This window comes from Monodon monoceros, unplaced genomic scaffold (genome assembly GCF_005190385.1).
Source record: "Monodon monoceros isolate NGI ecotype Baffin Bay Population unplaced genomic scaffold, NGI_Narwhal_1 Super_Scaffold_5, whole genome shotgun sequence".
Lineage (NCBI taxonomy): Eukaryota > Metazoa > Chordata > Mammalia > Artiodactyla > Monodontidae > Monodon > Monodon monoceros.
In genome coordinates this window covers 86,196,710-86,216,721 of record NW_021703782.1, presented here as the reverse complement: position 1 = coordinate 86,216,721, position 20,012 = coordinate 86,196,710, and the positions used below count along the sequence as shown (strand labels likewise).

The following is a 20,012-nucleotide window of genomic DNA, read 5'->3' as shown; positions in this document are numbered from 1 at the left end:
AAATGCTGTCAAAAATGTTACTTTGAGTTAATGACAGATGAGAGAATAAGCAACATTACTCAATTGACAAACTGTCATCAAAGCTTTGAGATGTACTATCACCTGGTAGTTTGGGGACAAATTTAAGTCCACATAAGTTCATGAGAAAGAAATGCAAATTCAGGGGAAATCCCCTGGTCTGTGTGCTTATGTGTTTCCCAGGACTATTCTGGGTCTGTGGGGACATTTATTGAATGCAGTTTAAAGAAAGGACCTACATGGAAAATGCATTGTTTCTGATAAATGTGTTGTTCTACAAGTGTCAATGCTGTGTAGAGTTTAAAGACATTATGACCTTGCTATTTTGGGAGAATGAGATTTTGAGGGCATCTCATCCAGATTTCTTCTAAGCACCAAACCAAAGAGGCTCATTTCAGCCTTTCATAAATCAAATACCTTCTTTCTAGAGTGGCAGAACATTTAAATTTCTCTACTGTGTATACATGATCTCAAATCCATCTATTTCCTACCTGTAGTTCAGACGGTTTTAAAACCAATGTACCACCAAGAAGACTGGGGAAATAAAATGTCCCATAGACAATCAAATGACATTATTTGTATTCTGGGCTCAACTATGGGATTCATTTTTGAATCTAAGCATCATCAGGGTGGCACAAGGGGGTGAGTTCTGCCAGATCCACACTGTTTCACTCATTGTGGGTACCACCTCTCCCAGCGTAAGATTGAGCTAATGCTCCATAGCAGGGAAAACAAATCACATGTTCATTAACTCATTAGAGTCTGGTATTAACATTCCTACTGTCTACTCTAAATCTTTTGTTAAGCTCTCTATTAAATGGTAATATTTAGATTTTCATCATTATATTTGAATTTTACAGGTCTTAAGTCAGCAGAAACTCAGGCTAAATTAAAAGTTTTGATACCTGACATGGGAAACTAAGGGGTTAGAAAACCTATTTTAGCTAGCTGGTTTTCATAAGAAAACTATGAACTCGTAAATTATCGAGTCCTTTCCTCTCACAGGTATAATCCACCATTTGGCTTTAGAGATAACATATACATACACAGCCCTATGCAAGTGACACCTCACATGTCCATAGAGATAAAGGATGCAGAGCTCTTCCACAGGTATCTGCTGCCTTCCTGTGGTCCTCACATGTCAGGAGGGTCTTTTCTTCACAGGTGTTCCTGCAAGTCTCCAGGTTGGTTTCTGCAAGGGCTATATTTTCATTTGTCTTACATTGTTCACCCTTGATCAAATATGCCTCATTTTTCAAAACAAACTTTAAAATATGTTCGGAGGGAAGCATTTTCTACTCATCCATCTGAGATCCATTTTGAGAAAACTTTCTTATAACTGAAAACATACGGAGTAAAACAGTGATTTTCAAACCAGTTTTTAACCTAAGGGTCTTTTTTTTTTTTTTTTTCAAACAACATCTTATGCAGAACCCAGATTTATAACATAGACAGAGACAGGCTGATCTGACTGAAGCCCTGGGGGTGGGGGGTGACAGACGCCCAAGCCACGTTCCTCATGGTCCCTTTCAGCATCCTGAAGCCGACCCTGAGCCACCTCCTATGAAGCTTAAATTCATGCCTCACAAATTATTCATCAGGTTGACTCTGGAACATGCAAAAGGCTGTCGATAAGCTAGTTACTTCTGAACCAGTGCTGCCTGGGGTGACGACAGCCAGAGCCCCACTATGGAATGTGGTGGCTTGGGCCGGATGATGGAACCTGGTAATCACCAAGGAGAGTCCTGTCCAGCAGGTGGGGTCCTTGGGGGAAGAGGCCCAGAATATTTCCTGGAGTAGCCACTCCCGTTTGCTGTAGGCTTTGCTCCCCCAAGACCTTCACCAGGAAGTTGATGTACCTCATCGCCAGGCGAAGCGTTTCGTTTTTGCTCAGCTTCTTGTCGGGAGGGTGAGTGGGGATGAGCTTCCTCAGCTTGGCAAAGGCACTGTTGACGTTCTGCTGCCTCCACCGCTCCCTGGTGTTTGTGAAGATCTTTCTGGTCATGTTGGAGCTCCTGAGACAAGAAAGAGAAAGGGCCCTGAGGGCCAATACCTTGTCAGAGGCCTGCTGGGTAGCACATGTCCTGCCAGGAACTTGAGATGTTAGTCTTCTCCACTCAGATCTTAGGAAATGCACTGCCTCATTTCCAGGTGCTTTGAATCTTCCTTTGACAAGGGAAGAAAACATGGCAGAAGAAAGGGCAGGATAAGAACACCTTCCTTCAGCGTTTCTCTCCCTGTGTGTTTTGAAGCCTCCAGTTAAAATGTGGTTTTATCTTAATACCCCTATTACTACTTTTATAACCAACTCTTCCTAATTGTTCAGAATCAGGCACAGTGTAGGATTGAGTACGTGTGTGAATAAAACATATATTTGCTAACAGAGATTTGAATATAGATTCTTTAAAAAGCGGGGTGCTGAGATCCTAGGTTTCATTAACGAGATACTATTTGGAGTGAAGAAGGTGACAGCACAACTCTCCTCTTAGCTGGCCGACCTCGTCTGCAGGATTGGGCCCGCTGTGTAAGAGCTAAAATATCTAGACTGGACCACATTTAGAGGGGGATGAACAGGGTGATGAAGAGCCTTGAAACCCGGCTGCGTGAGGAGCAGAAGCGGGGTTGTTTAGCGTGACAAAAGAAGAAAAGGGGCGGGGTGTGTGTGTGTGTGACGATTTGGCGTGGATGCTGCGGAAGATACCCAGGCTTTCCAAGGTTGAATTTGGATGACCTTTCCAACCCTGGGAGAGGTGATTATTATCGCATATTGCCAATTCTTAATTGTGCCCTTTTTAACATTTAGAGGCATAGGCCGCTTTGTTCAGGTGGCTTGGATTAATCTACGTTAATGGGAACCTTTATGACGCGTCAGCAAACGAGCCACAGCCCAGCACCCAACGTTTGGTGCTCTTGGTTTATGGCTATCAGTTTGCCGCCTGCTCCAGTCGCAGCAACCTGGGCAGAGGGCCCCTTCCTGTGCCCACACAGCGTAGTAAATATTCCTAACTCCACACCTTCACACATGCCATCTTCTGTCCCTTGAATTCCCTCCTCGCTGTCTTCTTGCCTATGTCTACACATTCTTTAAAGAGCAGATCCAATCCTCCTTTTTATTCCTATAAAGGCTTCCAGGCCATCCCAGAGCCCCCCATGCCCACAGCCACTGGTGGAAGACAAAGGCTATTAGGAGAATTAAATAAGTTAATATTTGTAAATCACTATAACAGTGCCTGACACATAGTAATGGCTATAAAAGTGTTGGGGAATAAATACAACAAAATAATAAATATATTTATAAATAAAAATGACTTGTGAGGTACTGAATATTCCTGGGGGGTGATATCTTGTTTTCCTGTAACCAAGCCTCTACTGTAATCTCTTGGCTCTTGCTGCCTTTGCTGCTTTATTTTAACCCTTCCTGTAGACCTGTTCTGTTCCATGGGTTTGTGGACATGGTTGGACTGGGTACTGGTGCTCAAGGAGCTTATTGGATGGTCTGGTGGAGGAGGCAGCACATACATAAGCACTTAAAAATCACAGAAGGTCCCACACACCAAGGGCTAAGTCCAGAGCTACACTTGCTGACTAGAGAAAGGTGTAAAAGAACCATGTCAAGACCAAAATGATTGGGTCAATGCCATTGAGCTTTTCCCTAAGTTCTACCTTTTTTCTATTTCTTTTTTTGAATTTTATTTTATGTATGTTTTTATACAGCAGGTTCTTATTAGTTATCTATTTTATACATATTAGTGGATATATGTCAATCCCAATCTCCTAGTTTTATTTGGGCTTTCCTGAGGACATGAGTTTGTCGGTAAACATCCCAAATATCTGAGAAAAGTTATATAAAGCGCCATGTAGAATGTCAGGCACTTGGTAGGTGCTGCTCAGAGTGCCAGTTTCCTTCCACACCTGTTGTTTGTGTTAACAGCCCACGTTGCAGGAAGGAGTTGGAGGGTTAAAAATTGGCACATGTGGTACAAAAGGGTGGGCTGTGACGCAGACCTGGAAAAATGGCAGTCAACCCAACAGGGAGCTCTAGGGCAAAGAGTGACTGTAGAGGAGACCCCACTGGGCAGAAATCACCAGATCCTGGCAGCGCTGCCACGCTCACTCATAGGCCGGGGGCTGCCGGAAGAACGGAGGCCCCATCCTGAGGGCACTGCCACTGAAGGCTGTCAGCTAACTGCACTGCCTGCAGCTGAACTGCAAGTTTCTTCTTGAAGTGAGATCCAGGCAGCGCACCCCTGTGTGATCTCCGCGTGTACCCAATGCTGAGAACACTGCTCTACTCTCCAAACAGGAGCTCTGAGACCTAGCAAAACTATGTTTGAGAAGGGAGCAGTATCTAGGGGATTAAGAGGTACAAACTATTATGTATAAAATAAGCTACAAGGATATATGCCCCCCAGGACATTTCCCCATGCAGGTTCTTGATGCCTTTCCTGCTTCTGCCTGGGTTGGAGAGGCCAGTGCTGTGCTGAGAAGCCAGTGGTGAGCAGAATCATAGCGGCTCAAGTTCACCAGCTGGCCTCAGGCTCCCTCCATAAGCCACTTAAGTCTATTTCCTCTCTCTGTGGAGACACTCCTAGTTGGACCCATGACAGTCACATGCGCTCTAAGCTTCACTATCAACACTTACTGACCCTACGTGCCAGACACTGTGCTCACTGCTGGACACTGAGGAGCCCACTGCCCTGGGACACAGAGAGGGAAGCACAGGGGCTATAGGAGCAGAGAAACAGCACCTAACTCAGGCATTCTAGGGGGCTTTCAAACTGAACGGGGTGATTCCCAAGGCCTCTTTCTATGCTGAAATGCCACAATGCCCTGCCCTTGCCTTTTATCTACCTAAGTTATTTCTAAATAACCTAGCCTTTGGATTTACAATGAAAATATGAGCTTTGTCAGACCTGTATCCAACTATACCTAAAATATGAAGGTTTGAACCTAAATCAAGGGGATTTAAAAAACTATTCAGTTTTGCTCACACCAAGGCTGGTTGCTTTGCAGCCAGGACTGTGGAAGCAAAGTCACTTTTAAGCTTCTCTTGTCAAAAGAGGCTTTAGCTCATTCACTAGTCCCACGGGGGCTCTTTTTCAAGCTGGGAAGAAAAGATTAGGCAGGATAAACTAACTGGTGTTCTCTTCTGAGAGGGCTCCATCCTATTGTGAGAAGCAGACAGAGGAAATGGGGAGAAGAGAAGGCTTCTGAAACGTAGCCTTGCCATCCCAGGACGTGCTTAATAATTACTTGTTGACTTATCCTCAAGTGTGTTACTCTCCTTCTCCACAGGGGGAAACAGAAATCAGTGATTTAACAAGCTGGAAAAACTCAAAGTAGAGGTCACTGGAAAATTGCTAAGGACTTATTAAATCAAAGGAAAGTGGCATTTAGTGTTTTTCCTGTTGCAAGGACTGATGGCTGCTAATCTTGATTCAGAGTAATTTAAGAACTTAAAAAGTACCCCAGATGCCACAGAATCAGAGAACATCTGACAGATGTTGAAATAGGCGTGAAGTTTTTTTGTCCCAAGTCACACATCCCTGTGTGGCAGAGCCTGTGTCCCAAGCCTGAGTATTTATGCATCTATGTCACCACTGACTCCTGCTGAGTCAGGGTCCATAACCTTTTTTGTGCCATGGACCTTTTGGCAGTCTGGGGAAGCCTAGGGACGGATTTCATCTCAGAACAATGATTTCAAATACATGAAGGAAAAAGCCTTTGGTTCCCTTCTCAGAATAAGAGTTTTAAATGTATGAATTAAAATAGACACATAAAATAACCAATTATACTTCATAGGTATTAAAATAATTCTAAAAAGCAAGACAGTAATACCTGTGCTTCACTCTTAACACATTAAACAGATTTGTTACCATCATTTCTAAGTAGTGATACTTAAATGATTTGTTCAGAAGATCTGCAACATGAGTTGAAAGTATGATTTTTTATTGGTGACAAAGTCATCAGCACGACTAGTGCCAAAGTAGTTTATTACTCACATTCATAAATAAAGGAAAAGCTAAATTTAAACTAAAGGTCAGTAGACATAAAGATGTAATTTTTTCCCACCTAAATATATAGAACGCCTGAATTCTATCCATACACCCGAGTGGGTGTGTGTCATAGGCCCCAGGCTAAGAATGCCTGGACAGGAGGAATGTCACAGGAAACTGAATAGGAATATAGGTGTCCACAAACTTCTACTTATACTGTCACCACAGAAGGTAACAGGTTACTGGAGAAAAGAACAATTATGCCCCCAGAAAAGGTGCTGCTTTTTCGTGTGGGTGTTTCCTGGACACAGAGCCCAGGTCAGCTAGAAAGGTTGCAGCACAGAAGTACAGCTAACATTTCTATGGTGGCCTGTCCCAGGCATTCAGACTCACACTGCTCTTTTTTCATAAAACTTTAAATTTCTCTTTCTGGCCTTTGGTCCTGTGTATTTGTCTCTTTCATCTTTCTTTTAAAAGTAAGCGGAAACACTGTCCAGAAAGAGGGCAGTGAGGAGTGGTTTATACAATTTCGTTAGGGGAAGGTGCCTAACCTCCAACACTAGGCACAGCTTTGCCTTTTGAAGTTACTATAGAAATAACACATGATAACTTTAGAAAAAAAAATTCAAGCAGTACACAAGTGATAAAGCAAAAAATAAAAGACCATCCTTATCCATCTACCTATTCAAACTCATTCCCCAGCAGTAGCCAGTTTGGTGTGTGTATATATAATATATGTGTGTATATATATACATACACACATATATATATTTTATATAAAATATATGTATCCTTTAAAAATCAGAATACATACTATTATGCAATTACTTTTCTCAGTAGACAACTCTTCTAAATAAGTACATTTGCTATGAATGCGGGTCTTTGGGTGCGCTCCCGGCGCACTGGGAGCGCCACCTGTTCCAAAACGCACTCAACACCCGCGCCTCGCCGCCCACCCCGCCCAACCTGCTGCCCTTGACCGCTTCATTCCCGGCTTTTCCCTTTTTCTTTGTATAACTTTTGCTCCCCTTCGCCGTCAGCGCCTGCCTTGCGATGAAGTTCAGGCGTCCGGGAAAGCATCTTGGCTAAAGTTTCGCACCTGCCAGGTGTCCAGGAGTCGCTCATCCCGACGCAGAAGCTGCCTAAGCGGCCCTCGGAGACACATCAAGGGGTGCCCGGGCATCGGACACCAAGGCGCAGCAGCCCCGCCAACACGCGCTAGAGGACCCGCCAGGCTCCCCCGGAGCCGCACCACCGCCCCTGCTCCGCGAAAAGCCCCCAGGTTCTCTCACCGAGTCGCCTTGGTGTCTGCCACCAAGTCAACTCCACACCCCTGCCCTCCGCAGCGAGTGCGGCTCGGACTCGGGGAGCTGCGCCGGAGACCCGCTGGCCCACCAGCCCCGGCAGTGCCCACGTCCCTCTCGGAGTCCACGCACCTCCTCTCCAAGATCCAGGAGCCCGCGCGCGCCGTAGTTGTCGCCCTCGCCTGGGCGCCGCGCCTCCGCTACCGCCTTTATAGGACACCGCCCTTTGTCTCGGGGACCCAGGGGGCCCCTTTCTGACCCGGACTCCGCAGGTCCCTCCCTCCCCCCTCCCCCCACGGCGCGCCCGCTTCCCAGGACCAGCCTCCCTGTGTTCTAGAAATGGAGCAGAGGCGGAAGGAAAACCCTGCTTTGCCTAAGGCTTGGGGACGGGAGGGGTCGTGCCACCTACCCGGCCACGGCAAAGCCGGGCGTGTGACCTACCCACCCTCTTCCACGTCTACAAACCTCGGAAAGTCCATGCCACGTGGTTAACTCATCAGATGTCAATCATTTAAGGCCCAGTAAGTCTCCAACTGTAGTTCAAGAACCACTTGCTTCAGAATCATGGGTGAGGGGAGGCAGATCTCAATATCCACAACCCAGACCACCATATCAGGTTTTCTGGGGATGGGGTCCGAAATCTGCGTTTTTACTAAGTATCCCAGCAGATGAAGACGCACAAAGAAATTTAACAATCACTGCACTGGACAGATCCCCAGATTTATTCATCCCAGCTTCCAGAGTGCCCCGGGGACTTGGTATTTCAGGGCCTCCTCATTGGTCTTCCTGATTCTGTACTTTCCTCTCTCCGTCCATTCTCCAACATCACCCAGAATGATCCTATGAAAACCCAAGTCAGGTTCCTGTCACTTCTCACTCAGAGCCTTCCCCTGGCTCCCCATTTCACTCAGAGTTAAGTTGAAGTCTTAACAATGGCTCCCAGATTTTACCTGACCCCATGTGTTCCTTCTCTCCTTGGGGTGTACTCAGCTCTGGAACACTCCAGGCACCCTCCTGCCTCAGGGCCTTTGCACTGTCTGTTTCTACGGCCTGAAACACTCTTCCCCCTCAAGTTATCCAAATAGTTCCTTCCCTCACCTCCTTTCATTCATTCAGAAATTATTGTTGAGTGTCTGCTATGGGCCAGTGCCTGTTATAGGCACTGGGGATACAACTTCAAACAAAACAGACACAAATTCTGCCCTCAAGGAGCTGACATTCTTCAGGTCTTTGCTCAAATGTCACCTTCTCCATGAGGATTCTCTGACCACAGTATCTAAAATTGCACGTTCACACACACAGGACTCTCCATCCTCCTGCCCTGCTTTATTCTTCTCCTTAGCACTCACCCCCATTTAGTAATATTTTACCCATTTATCTTGTCTGTCTCCTCCTCAAACCCAGTGAACAGGCATTCTTCAAATGTTGGTTGATAAATGAATGGGTAAGTAACAAAATTCTAGGCATCACACTCTCTGAAGGTACCAGCATAGGATTTGGCACAATAAATTCACAAATGCATTAAAGCTTAGTGGATAAGAGCAAAGGACTCTGGATTTGCATTACCCAGGTTGAAATCCCTGATGTACCCATTTATGTGACCCTAGGTAAATCATGTAACTTCTCCCTACCTCAATTTCCTCATCTGTAAAATTTAGCACTGTACCTAGTACACAGTCAGACTACTATTAATTTTACTGTGGTAAATTGTATTATTGTTACAACTACTGGCTCCCTTCCTTGTGAGAGGATTACATAGCCCCTCCCATTGTCATGTGACTGGCAATGACTCCCTGTAGGTGAAGGGAGAGCAATTCCTCACTCTCTTCCAGGCTTGGCCATGTGACTTGCATCAGGCAATGGAATGTGAGCAAACTTGACATGGTGGTGATAGAACAGAAGCTCTAACAGCCAAATGTAAAATAGGTAGCTAGTGGGAAGCAGCCACAACCGCATAGCAAAGGGAGATCAGCTCAGTGCTTTGTGACCACCTAGAGGGGGGGGATAGGGAGGGTGGGAGGGAGGGAGATGCAAGAGGGAGGGGATATGGGGATATATGTATACATAGAGCTGATTCACTTTGTTATACAGCAGAAACTAATACAACATTGTAAAGCAATTATACTCTAATAAAGATGTTTAAAAAAAAAGAGTGATTGCTGGTTGGGCTTCGTCATGAGAAAGTAATGTTTGGGGTTGCTTTCTCAGCCTGGAAGCCATAAAGCAAACCCATAGCCAACCACAGCCTTCACATCACATGAGTGAGGAATAAATCTTTGCTGTTGTAAGCCACTGAGATTTGGGGGTTGTTTGTCCTCCTCCTCAAAAAAAAAATGCATACAGTTCTTATTATAAATAAAAAAGTTGTTGCATAAACTGCTAGTTCTCAGAGGGCAGGAAAGTGAAGAAAATTCTGTATCTGCCTTTAAGGAGTTCACAGTCTTTGGGAGGAAGAGGACATGACAAAAATGACTAAATACAAGACAGACAGTCCTGAGTGCCAGAGAGTATGAAATTGGAGTTAAGGAGGCAAAGATTCTAGCTGGAGGAATTGCTCGTGGGAGGGATGCCATTTAAACTAGGCCTTGAGGCAGGGCTGCCTCTGACATATGTGGGGCTCAGGACAAGGGTACAAATGGAGACTCCTGACCTATCCACATTCCCACTCTTTTCCCACCCCCTTCTCTGTGAAGGGTCTTGTGTACATGACGTGGAATCCCAGCCCACACGGACCTAAGGAAGAGCCCTGTGAAGGTTCTGAAAATAGACTCAGGGCCACTTGAGCAGAAATGCAGGGGTTCTGGATATACAGAGTGTGGTATAAATTCAGGGGTCCCTGATACCCTGGGTGTGGTCTAGAATGTGGGAAATGGGCACCTGGTGGGCATTGGAGGAGGACCAGAGCAGGTCCATCTAAAGCACAGAATCCAAGGCAGGGTCCCCGATCACCTGGGTGCAAAAGTGGGAAATGCTGGATAGGAACTACACACGTATGAGTGCAGGAGAGGGCAGTCCATACGAAGGCAACTGTGTGCCTTGAACATTGGAGTGATCTGTTTTGATTTACAGTTAAAAGCCTCATTCTGGTGGCAGTCAGCGGATGGATTAGAGGGTGGGTTGGAGAGAATGAATGGGTCAATTATGCATAGGCACAAAAGGGGCCTTTGGGAACATACTCTAATATTTGCAGTGAGCAGCCCTGATTTGTCCTTTCTGCCATCTGTCTCTGTGTGCCACTGAGGGGAACTGCTGCCTCATGGTGCCTCATGGTGCCCAGGTCTCCCACCCGACCTGTTGTACCTCAATCCTGATAGAGGGCATGTTGGAATTTAAACCAAGAACCTACATTACCCTTCCTCTCGGCCAAAAGCCTGCGAGGTAATATATTCTTAATGGCACGTTCTACAGTTGTAAAAATGAAGTGTAGCAACTAGGAAGCAAGACTGGAAATGTGTGAGGCTAAGGTAAGCAACAGTAAGTGTAAAATAGGACCTGTGTACAAGTGGACGAGGGACAGGACGAGGGAAAAGATGAGGACTGTGGAGAAGGGAGCACAGATGTGTTGGCACAGTGCAACCAGGGTCGACATTTGTTTTCTTCTCTGAAGTTTCTTCCATGTTATTGTTGGTTTTATAATTTTTGAAATGGGGGAAACCGTCTTGGTGCAGCATTCCACTAGCAGTGATGCTTCAGCGTGATGGGCCCTCTCCCATCCTGGTCTCCCAGTGTGGAGAGTTTAGGGGCGAGGTCTTGCAGGGGAAGGGGTTGAAGTAGGAATTTACATAATCCGATTATTGGGGGATTAGATTTGGGCAGCTAAACGCCTCTGTGTGCTTGAGCTAAAACCCTTACTATTCATGGCTCTCACTGCCCCCTGGAGAGACTGCACCTGCGGGCTCCTGGGGAGGGACGAGAGGGTTGGGGAGAGAAGAGCAGGTCCCTAGGAGGGCTGGGGCATTGTCAGCCTCTCTGGTTCTGCTGTCTTAATTGATCTGTCTGGATTAGCCTGTGAATGCTGGATCTCTAGTCCTGTGTGCTGGGGCTGTTAGCTTCAGAAAAGACGAACCTGAGGTTTTCAGAAGGGACTCCTGTGAGCCCAGGTGGTTGTGGACCAAAGTCACTTTGGCTGGAGGTCAAGCGTCAGCTCCATCCAGTCTTAAAACTCCTTTCTTCCCCGCTCATTCTCAACCCCCTTCCCAATCCCCAATTCTGCATATCCAGGCCCCAAAGCATCCATCTATTTCTCCATTTATCCAGTCATACATTCAGCCCCCCTTCCATCCATCTATTGTTAAGCTTCCATCAATTTATTCATCACATGAATTAGCTGGTTCTTGATAGTTAATAAAATTTACTAGTAAATCCTAGATAGATTTTGTTCCTTCAGGTGTGCTACCTTGCAAGTCAATTTTGGTATTTTGACATATGAACTTTGACATTTTCACATTCATTAATAAAGTGTTATATACAGTTATTCAGAGTGAGACAGGCTGGGACCTGGGCCCCTTTGCTGCAGTGCTGCAATGCTTGCACCTGGGCACACCTCTCCTCCAGCAGCAAAATACAAAGAAACTGTCTGGGACTAAAAATAACTGTGTGCATGCGCAGTTGGGACAAATTCTGAACAAAAGATACAAAGAGACCAAAAAACCCAACTGCCACTTTTGAAGAGCCTGGAGCAAAAGCAGGGTACTGCCTATGCCCTCTGCACACTAATATGTATAAAATAGATAACTAATGAGAACCTGCTGTATAGCACAGGGAACTCCACTTTGCTGTACAGTAGAAACTAACAACTATACCCCAATAAAAAATAAATAAATTTAAAAAATAATAAAAAAAATAAAGAAAACCCCACCACCTAAGGGGTGGGCAAAGCACCTAAGCCACCCCAGCCACCCCTCCGGCGAGACCCCTGGACACACCCCTGCCCTCGCCCCATATAAGGAACAAGCTCACCGCCCCCTCAGGGAGCAAGCAAACAAAGGAACCTGTGGTTTGTTCTCGCTCCCCACTGCTGCAACAGGGGCCCCAATAAAGCCTTGCCTGAATTCCTTCTATGGCCTCTAGTCAATTTTCATTGATTGGGGAAGGCCAAGAACGCTGGTCGGTAACAAATGCTTTCAAAAATATCTCTGTATTTACATTATCAACTTTCTCACTCCTCATGTTATGTGTCTAGGACTTCTCTCTCCTTTATTAGCTTTGCAGAGCTTGTCCATTTTATTTTTCTCTTAAAAAACTACCTCTGTGGTTCACCATTTTTCTGATTTTCTAATGTATTAATTTCTACTATATCTTTATTTATTTATTTTTTTGACTTTCTAGGTTTCATCTTTTTTAATTGAGGTAACTGGTTTATAACACTATATAAGTTTCCTGTGTACAACATTCTATTTCAACTTCTGTATACACTACAGCGTGCTTACCACCGAAAGTTTAGTTTCCATCGTCACCATAGAGTTGACCCCCTTTTAGCCATATCGCCCTCTCCCCTTCCCCTCTGGTAACCACTATTCCATTTTCTTCATCTAAGTTTTAGTTTTTGCTTGTTTAATATTTCACATATGAGTGAAATCATACTGTATTTGTCTTTCTCTGTCTGACTTACTTCACTTTCTACCATACCTTTATTAAATCTGCTTTTTCATTTGCCTATGTTTATTTTGTTCTTTCTCCATCTCCCATTCTTAGATTGTTTATTAATTTTCATTCTTTCTTGTTTAATAAGAAAAGCATTTCAGGCTATGAATTTTCTTCTGATATACCTTTGGTGTCATCCTTCACTTCCATTTGCAGTATCTTTGCCATTAGCCTCTAACATCTGTTGTTTATTTTTTCTTTTTGAAACTTTTAAAAAATTTCCTTATCGTTGTATTTTTTGGTAACCATGTGCTATTAACTTCTAATTTTATTGCAGTGTAGTCAAAGGTACGCTCCATATTGTTTTTGCCTTGGGATATTTATAAAGAGTTTCTCTAGGTAAAACTTCTATAAATCATCCGTAGGTAATAGAAAAGGAGATATATCCTTTGTTTGAAAAATAAAAAATTTTTTATATACATCCATTAAATTGATCCTCTATATTCATGGGAGTTTGGGTCTATTTGATCTGTTAGAGAGAGTTATGTGAAAATCTCCCTCTACTGTTTTGTGTCTGTTCCTTCCTTTTGGTTTTTCCAAGAGTGTTTGCTTTAAATATTTATATCTTGAGATACAATGCATTTTGCACATAAAGACTCCTGGAAGTTTTATTGACTTAAGAGAATTGTGCCCTGTGTCAACAAAATGATCTTCTTTGCCTTGCTTCTTCTCATGAATTCCATTTTGTTTTGTGATATTACAACTCCTGTTTATAAATTTGCTTTTTCCAAATAAAACTGTGCCAATTCTTTTACAACTAAATTTGTCAGTATGCGGGTGTTACTTTTGGTCATAGGTTTTATCTTTCTGTGATATTTTATTTGGGAAATTTAAACTCCTTTGAATCCTCTGGGTTTTGTTTTTTGTTTTTTTTTTTTTTTTGTGGTACGCGGGTCACTCACTGTTGTGGCCTCTCCCGTTGTGGAGCACAGGCTCCGGACGCGCAGGCTCAGCGGCCATGGCTCACGGGCCCAGCCGCTCCGCGGCATGTGGGATCTTCCCAGACCGGGGCACGAACCCGTGTCCCCTGCATCGGCACGCGGACTCTCAACCACTGCGCCACCAGGGAAGCCCTCCTCTTTTTTAAAAGCGCCCCCATCTCCATTTTGAATTCTTTAAAGCAAGTCTCATTCTAGTTTACTTGCTTTTGATGAATGAATGCAAGACAGCACTGACTCATTTCTCCAAACAGCTGCCTTCAGCTTGCCCTGCTTTCCGTCAGAAGTCACATAGCTTGTTTCTGTGAAATGAATGCTTCTAAGGCCATGGAAGGAGTTTCTGGTGATTGCTTAATTTGCTTTTTAAGGAGATGAGAAGAACATTCTGGCTGCTGTATGGAGGGGGCCAAGAAATGATATGGGGAGACTAGGAAGCTGTGACAGGAATACAGACGAGAGAGGATGATGGCTTGACCTAGGGGGTGGCATCGAGCACCAACTCTGGGCCACACACTGAATTCTCTACCGCTATTATGTAGCACTAAGTACTAGGTGTCACACTAGGCATTTCACCCAATTTTCTCATTTAATATGAGAAATTATATATTTTCATTATAAAGTTACATAACAAGGTGTTATCCTAGACAAAACAAAATACCACTCCCCCACAATTTAGCTCCCAAATAAATTGAGTATTTACCTAAATTCTAAAATGTATGCCCAAAGAAACAAGCTTTCAAACACAGCTGACTGTTTTACTGGCAATTTTTACACAAACATCTTTTCAGAGCCAGCAGGGGCTATAAATTCTCGTGGACGTTAATGTCACTCCATTCACAGGACTCACAGGGCAAACTGATTAGCTAACCTCCTCTTCCCGCCTCCCCTACTCTAACCTCCCCTGAATGAAAAAAATAACAGAACAAGTAGCTGGTCTATGATGAAAGCGGGTGATGTGGGAAACCAGGGTACGTGGAAGGAAGAAATACACTGATGTGGCCCACATCTTTACCCGAGCATTGGGAGGGATGAGAGCTTTGATCTTCTCTCCTAAGGAAAGAGAGATCTGGCTGTTTCATCATCATTTGGGGACTTCCCTGAGGTCATTCCCTAGTCATGACAGAAAAGTAAAGCTGCTAGAATCTTTAGACCAGAGTCCCTGAGGCACACAGGTTTTGTGGCCCTGGACACACTCATAGATAGGAACAACAAAGGAAAAAAATTATACCGATTTAGGAGGAAGCACACCTGCTGTCCACTGGGTTTTTCCCCCCTCCAGCACACTGTGACTTTCAGTGACAAAAGAGGAGAAACAATATTACTCTGTAAATAAGTTATCCTTACTTGGAAGCTTGCCACAGCCTGTTACCAAACATCCTCCATCTAAGGAGTGAACGAATGTTGAATCTCAGGGATGGTCCTCAACTGGATCCACATGTAAGGAGCCCTGTTTGAATAAAGAAGGTGGAGGTGAGGAGAGTGATCCAACCACAATCCGGAATCAGATTTGCAAAGGTTCCCTGTACTGTTGTTCATCTGCCCCGTTGATGCCCTTTCTTCCTGTCTCCCCTCTTCTGTCTGCTAACCCAGTGCCTTGCCTGGGATAAGCACAATGATGAGGCTACTGGTTTGCATTTAAGTAGAGGAATTTGTTAATTGGTCTAGAGGCTCACTGCTGCATTGTAACTTTCTCAAACTGGCCACTTATTTAAGAAATAAAAAGCTAATTAAATTGCAAAAAAAAATTACTCTTCTGAGCCTGTTTTCTATAAACTGGGAGTAATAAATACTCATTGATATGCTGTGGACTAAGTGGGAAAAGGTACTGAGAAATACCAAATGGAAAGCAGCTTTGTATAGAAGCTGAGAGGCCTTTCATTAGGCTTTGGAGGCAGACTGGTGTTTGAATTCCTGCTCTGACACCAGCTGCCATCCTGGGCAGGTTACTTAACTTCTCCCAGTCTCAGTTTTCTCAGCTGTAAACTGGAAATAATATCAACTTCATGGATTATTGTAAAGACTCAGTGCACTAATGTACATGAAGTTAGTGACTAGGAGTAAATGCTTTAAAACAGTGGTAATAGGCATCTAATAAAGTCATAGTTGCTCAATAAATAATCATTTTATTACCAGAAAACTCTACCCAAAAACTAGATGGGGAATATGAACACATGCCTCTAATTTTCTCCAAAGGGTACTTTGATATTTTTCTTTCATTTGTCCAACTCAGTATCCTGGCTCTCACCTCTCTCCTTCCAGTTGCTTTGGGTCCTGTGCTACTAAGAAGCATTTATTTCCTTCCACTAATTGAAGCCAACATCCCAGGGCTGGATGGATTAAGGAGATGTCAGAGAGGGGGGAAAGAAAAGCTTCCCTTGAGCATCAGGCTCTCTCTTCCAGTTAATTTTCACTCTCCAGCTCCCCAGACCCAGTACCCCTTGGTAACTGCCCCCCACCACACACACACATTTCTCCACCAAGACACCTGGTGTTGAGGCCAGGCGGGTATTTCTGTCCAGAGCAAATGTTGACCGTCGCAGCAAAAACCAGGACATGTAACTGCCTCAAGTGAGTGGGCTTTTCTTCCCTTAGTTACCAAGTAGCGGGATGCACAGCCCTGGGTGTGCCCAGCTGCTGACACTCTCAAGACCAGGCTGGCTTGGCCTCAACTTTGTAGGCCTGGAGCTGTGAGTGCTTCTATTTCCAGCCAATAAACCGAAGTGCAGTGGGAAAGCAAGGGTGGTGAGGGTGGGCAGAACCAGGTACTGGAGAAGAGAAAGGGGTGGGGTGCGACTCCCCTCTTCCACTTTACATTCTCTGCTCTTTGTATAAGAGACATGATTCATCAACGGGTCCCCTAGATGAGGATTTAGATGCTCTGCGGGCAGCAGATACGAGTGCAGCCTTTTTGCAGGAAGTAAATTCATTGAATACTCCCCATAAAGTCAATAATGTCAGGCTTATTGTCCTCATTCCCCACGCAGCCCCGGGGGACCAGGACTTGAAATAAAGGCCACAGCTCCAGGGGCTGGAGAGTGAAGGTGCAGAATTGGGCTGGGGAGGGTCCTCTGTCTTCCTGGGCTGAGTTTTAGGCAGGTGGGGGGAAATCTGCCAGGCCTGAGCTGCCCAGAGCCCTCAGCTTCCCAGACTGACAAATCCCAAACCAAACACATATACTGAGGGGATGAGGGAGGCACTCCCTGACCCCTCAAATCCAGCAGATGTTTTCAGGAGGCTCCCCTGGGGCATCTTAGGAAGATTAAAGGATGTTACTTTAAATCTAACCAATAAAAAACCTTCAGAGGAAACCCTGACTTCTCACCACAGTTCTCACCTCTGTTTTTCATAACACAGATACTTCTGCACTACCCAAGAGCACATCCATCTCTTCTAGCTGGTGGAGATTTGGTTTCTTTGCAAATTGTCTGAAACAAGTGGGTTTATCAGCTGAGGTTTCAGACCCGATTTTGAGATTTACGCTGTAGCCGAAGCAGACTGTTTAACAAGATATACCTGTGCTTGGCTCCCCTCCATTCACCACCCCTATGATCCCAGCAGATGGGGTCCCAAGCTTTCCTGGGGGGCTAGGAGGTAGGGTGGAGAGAGTGATGTCAGTTGTTAGCAAAGCTGTGCTTCTAGTACAACTAGAATACCTATTCTTCACCCTTTGGAGACCAGAGTCTTCAGAGGTGAACAGACAATAGGGAAATGAGGACCAGGTTAAGACACTGAACTGAACACCTCTACTGGGCCCATCTCCTCTCCTGGCTTCAGTTCCCCCAGATCCCAGAGCTAGGCCTTGTGGTGTCCCCACAGGGACAGCCCATCCTGTCCTGGCTTCTGACTGAAGCAGCAGGTGTAGAAATAGCTCCAGCCTCTTCCCCACAGCTCTCACATTGCCTGCACTGTGGTGCCCAGGCCTAATGCTGACTTCCCCAGAGCCTAGGACCTCACTACCGACTCTCCTGCCCCAATTCATCTAACTGAGCCTTGGCCCTCAAATGCCTGTTCTAATTCCTGAAGCCCCCTGGATAAGACCCTACCCTGGTCCCAGCGTGCTTTTATGAGGCCAGCAGCACCGATCTTGAGCCCCACTTCCCAGAGCAACACCAAGTGCCCCTCAGCCGCAAGCACTTCCTGCCCCTGGACTCCCTGTGTCCATGCCTGGAACTGGCTGGGAATTCCTAGGATTGACCTTACCTGAGTCACCTGAGTGGCTTACGACCACCTGGCTAAGTCTCTGTCCTCTGTCCTGCAACTGTACGGATCCCAGGGTTTTGGGGATGAGTCTGTGTGAACCTAAATTTCCCCAAATCCCTACTCCACCCTTGAAAGAGCTTCATGAATGTTTGTTGTGTCAATGAATGAACCTCGGCCCTTAGCACTGTGGCTGTGAGTAGTAATCTAGTCAGAAGTGTTTATTGAAGGCATCATGCTCTGATTCAAATAAACCTTCTCCATTTTCTCTCACCTGTATGTTACAGCACGATATTTATTGCCCCCACAGTCTGCTCCTTGCCCACCTTTCTATTTGTATTTTTTACTACTTATCCATATATAGACAGATGGTCTTTTTCACTGCTCCATAAAGCCCATTCTGGGACTGTACTGATTCCTTCTCTTCAAGAATGCTTTCTTCCCTTTCTTCATTTATTCAAATTTTCTGTTCATTAAGTCTTAGGATCCAGCTGAACTTCACTGTCCCTCTCCCTGTCCTCCTCCCCAGAGCTTTTTGTAGCCTCAGACCACCTTCTACAAAGTGTGGGATCTTTGGTTCCCCTACCTAAGCCTGGTCTTTGAAATTCAATTCTTTTAAGTGTTACGTTGTTTGTTTGTTTGTTTTTTGCGATATGCGGGCCTCTCACTGTTGTGGCCTCTCCCGTTGCTGAGCACGGGCTCCAGACGCGCAGGCTCAGTGGCCATGGCTCACGGGCCCAGCCGCTCCGCAGCATGTGGGATCTTACCGGACCGGGGCCCGAACCCGTGTCCCTTGCATCGGCAAGCGGACTGTCAACCACTGCGCCACCAGGGAAGCCCCTGTTGTTTTTTTAACATCTTTATTGGAGTATAATTACTTTACAATGGTGTGTTAGTTTCTGCTTTATAAAAAAAAGAATCAGCTATATATATACACATGTCCCCCTATCTCCTCCCTTCCACCCTCCTTTCCCACCCCTCTAGGTGGTAACAAACCACCAAGCTGATCTCCCTGTGCTATGTGGCTGCTTCCCACTAGGTATCTCTTTTAGGTTTGGTAGTGTATATATGTCCATGCCACTCTCTCACTTTGTCCCAGCTTACCCTTCCCCCTCCCCGTATCCTCAAGTCCATTCTCTACTACATCTGTGTCTTTATTCCCATCTTGCCCCTAGGTTCTTCATGACCATTTTTTTTTTTTTTTTTTTAGATTCCATATACATGTGTTAGCATACGGTATTTGCTTTTCTCTTTCTGACTTACTTCACTCTGTATGAAGGACTCTAGGTCCATCCACCTCACTACAAATAACTCAATTTCGTTTCTTTTATGGCTGAGTAATATTCCATTGTATATATGTGCCACATCTTCTTTATCCATTCATCTGTTGATGGACACTTAGGTTGCTTCCATGTCCTGGCTATTGTAAATAGAGCTGCAATGAACATTGTGGTACATGACTCTTTTTGAATTATGGTTTTCACAGGGTATATTCCCAGTAGTGGGACTGTTGGGTCATATGGTAGTTCTATTTCTAGTTTTTTAAGGAACCTCCATACTGTTTTCCATAGTGGCTATATCAATATACATTCCCTGCAACAGTGCAAGAGGGTTCCCTTTTCTCCACACCCTTTCCAGCATTTATTGTTTATAGATTTTTTGATGAGTGCCATTCTGACTGATGTGAGATGATATCTCATTGTAGTTTTGATTTGCATTTCTCTAATGATTAATGATGTTGAGCATTCTTTCATGTGTTTGTTGGCAATCTGTATATCTTCTTTGGAGAAATGTCTATTTAGGTCTTCTGCCCATTTTTGGATTGGGTTGTTTGTTTGTTTGTTATTGAGCTGCATGAGCTGCTTGTAAATGTTGAAGATTAATCCTTTGTCAGTTGCTTCATTTGCAAATATTTT

General features: G+C 44.8%; 2 protein-coding genes across 2 annotated transcripts in view; both read right to left on the bottom strand.

Moving 5' to 3' along the window:
- Nucleotides 1-1,396: 1,396 nt before the first annotated feature.
- The window catches only part of TAL2 (TAL bHLH transcription factor 2), a 36,197-nt gene continuing 17,581 nt past the window's right edge, over nucleotides 1,397-20,012 (bottom strand). The window contains exons 2-3 of the mRNA XM_029203209.1: nucleotides 15,244-15,346; nucleotides 1,397-2,057 (exon numbers count right to left, since the gene is read on the bottom strand). Coding sequence (XP_029059042.1) covers nucleotides 1,706-2,057; nucleotides 15,244-15,275 — 384 coding nt within the window. The 5' untranslated portion in view covers nucleotides 15,276-15,346 and the 3' untranslated portion in view covers nucleotides 1,397-1,705. The remainder of the gene's footprint in view (nucleotides 2,058-15,243; nucleotides 15,347-20,012) is intronic.
- FKTN (fukutin) overlaps nucleotides 1,986-20,012 on the bottom strand; it is an 89,932-nt gene continuing 71,905 nt past the window's right edge. Inside the window, exons 10-11 of the transcript XR_003790822.1 lie at nucleotides 15,244-15,346; nucleotides 1,986-2,057 (exon numbers count right to left, since the gene is read on the bottom strand). The gene's annotated coding sequence lies outside the window, so the exon portion shown is untranslated. The remainder of the gene's footprint in view (nucleotides 2,058-15,243; nucleotides 15,347-20,012) is intronic.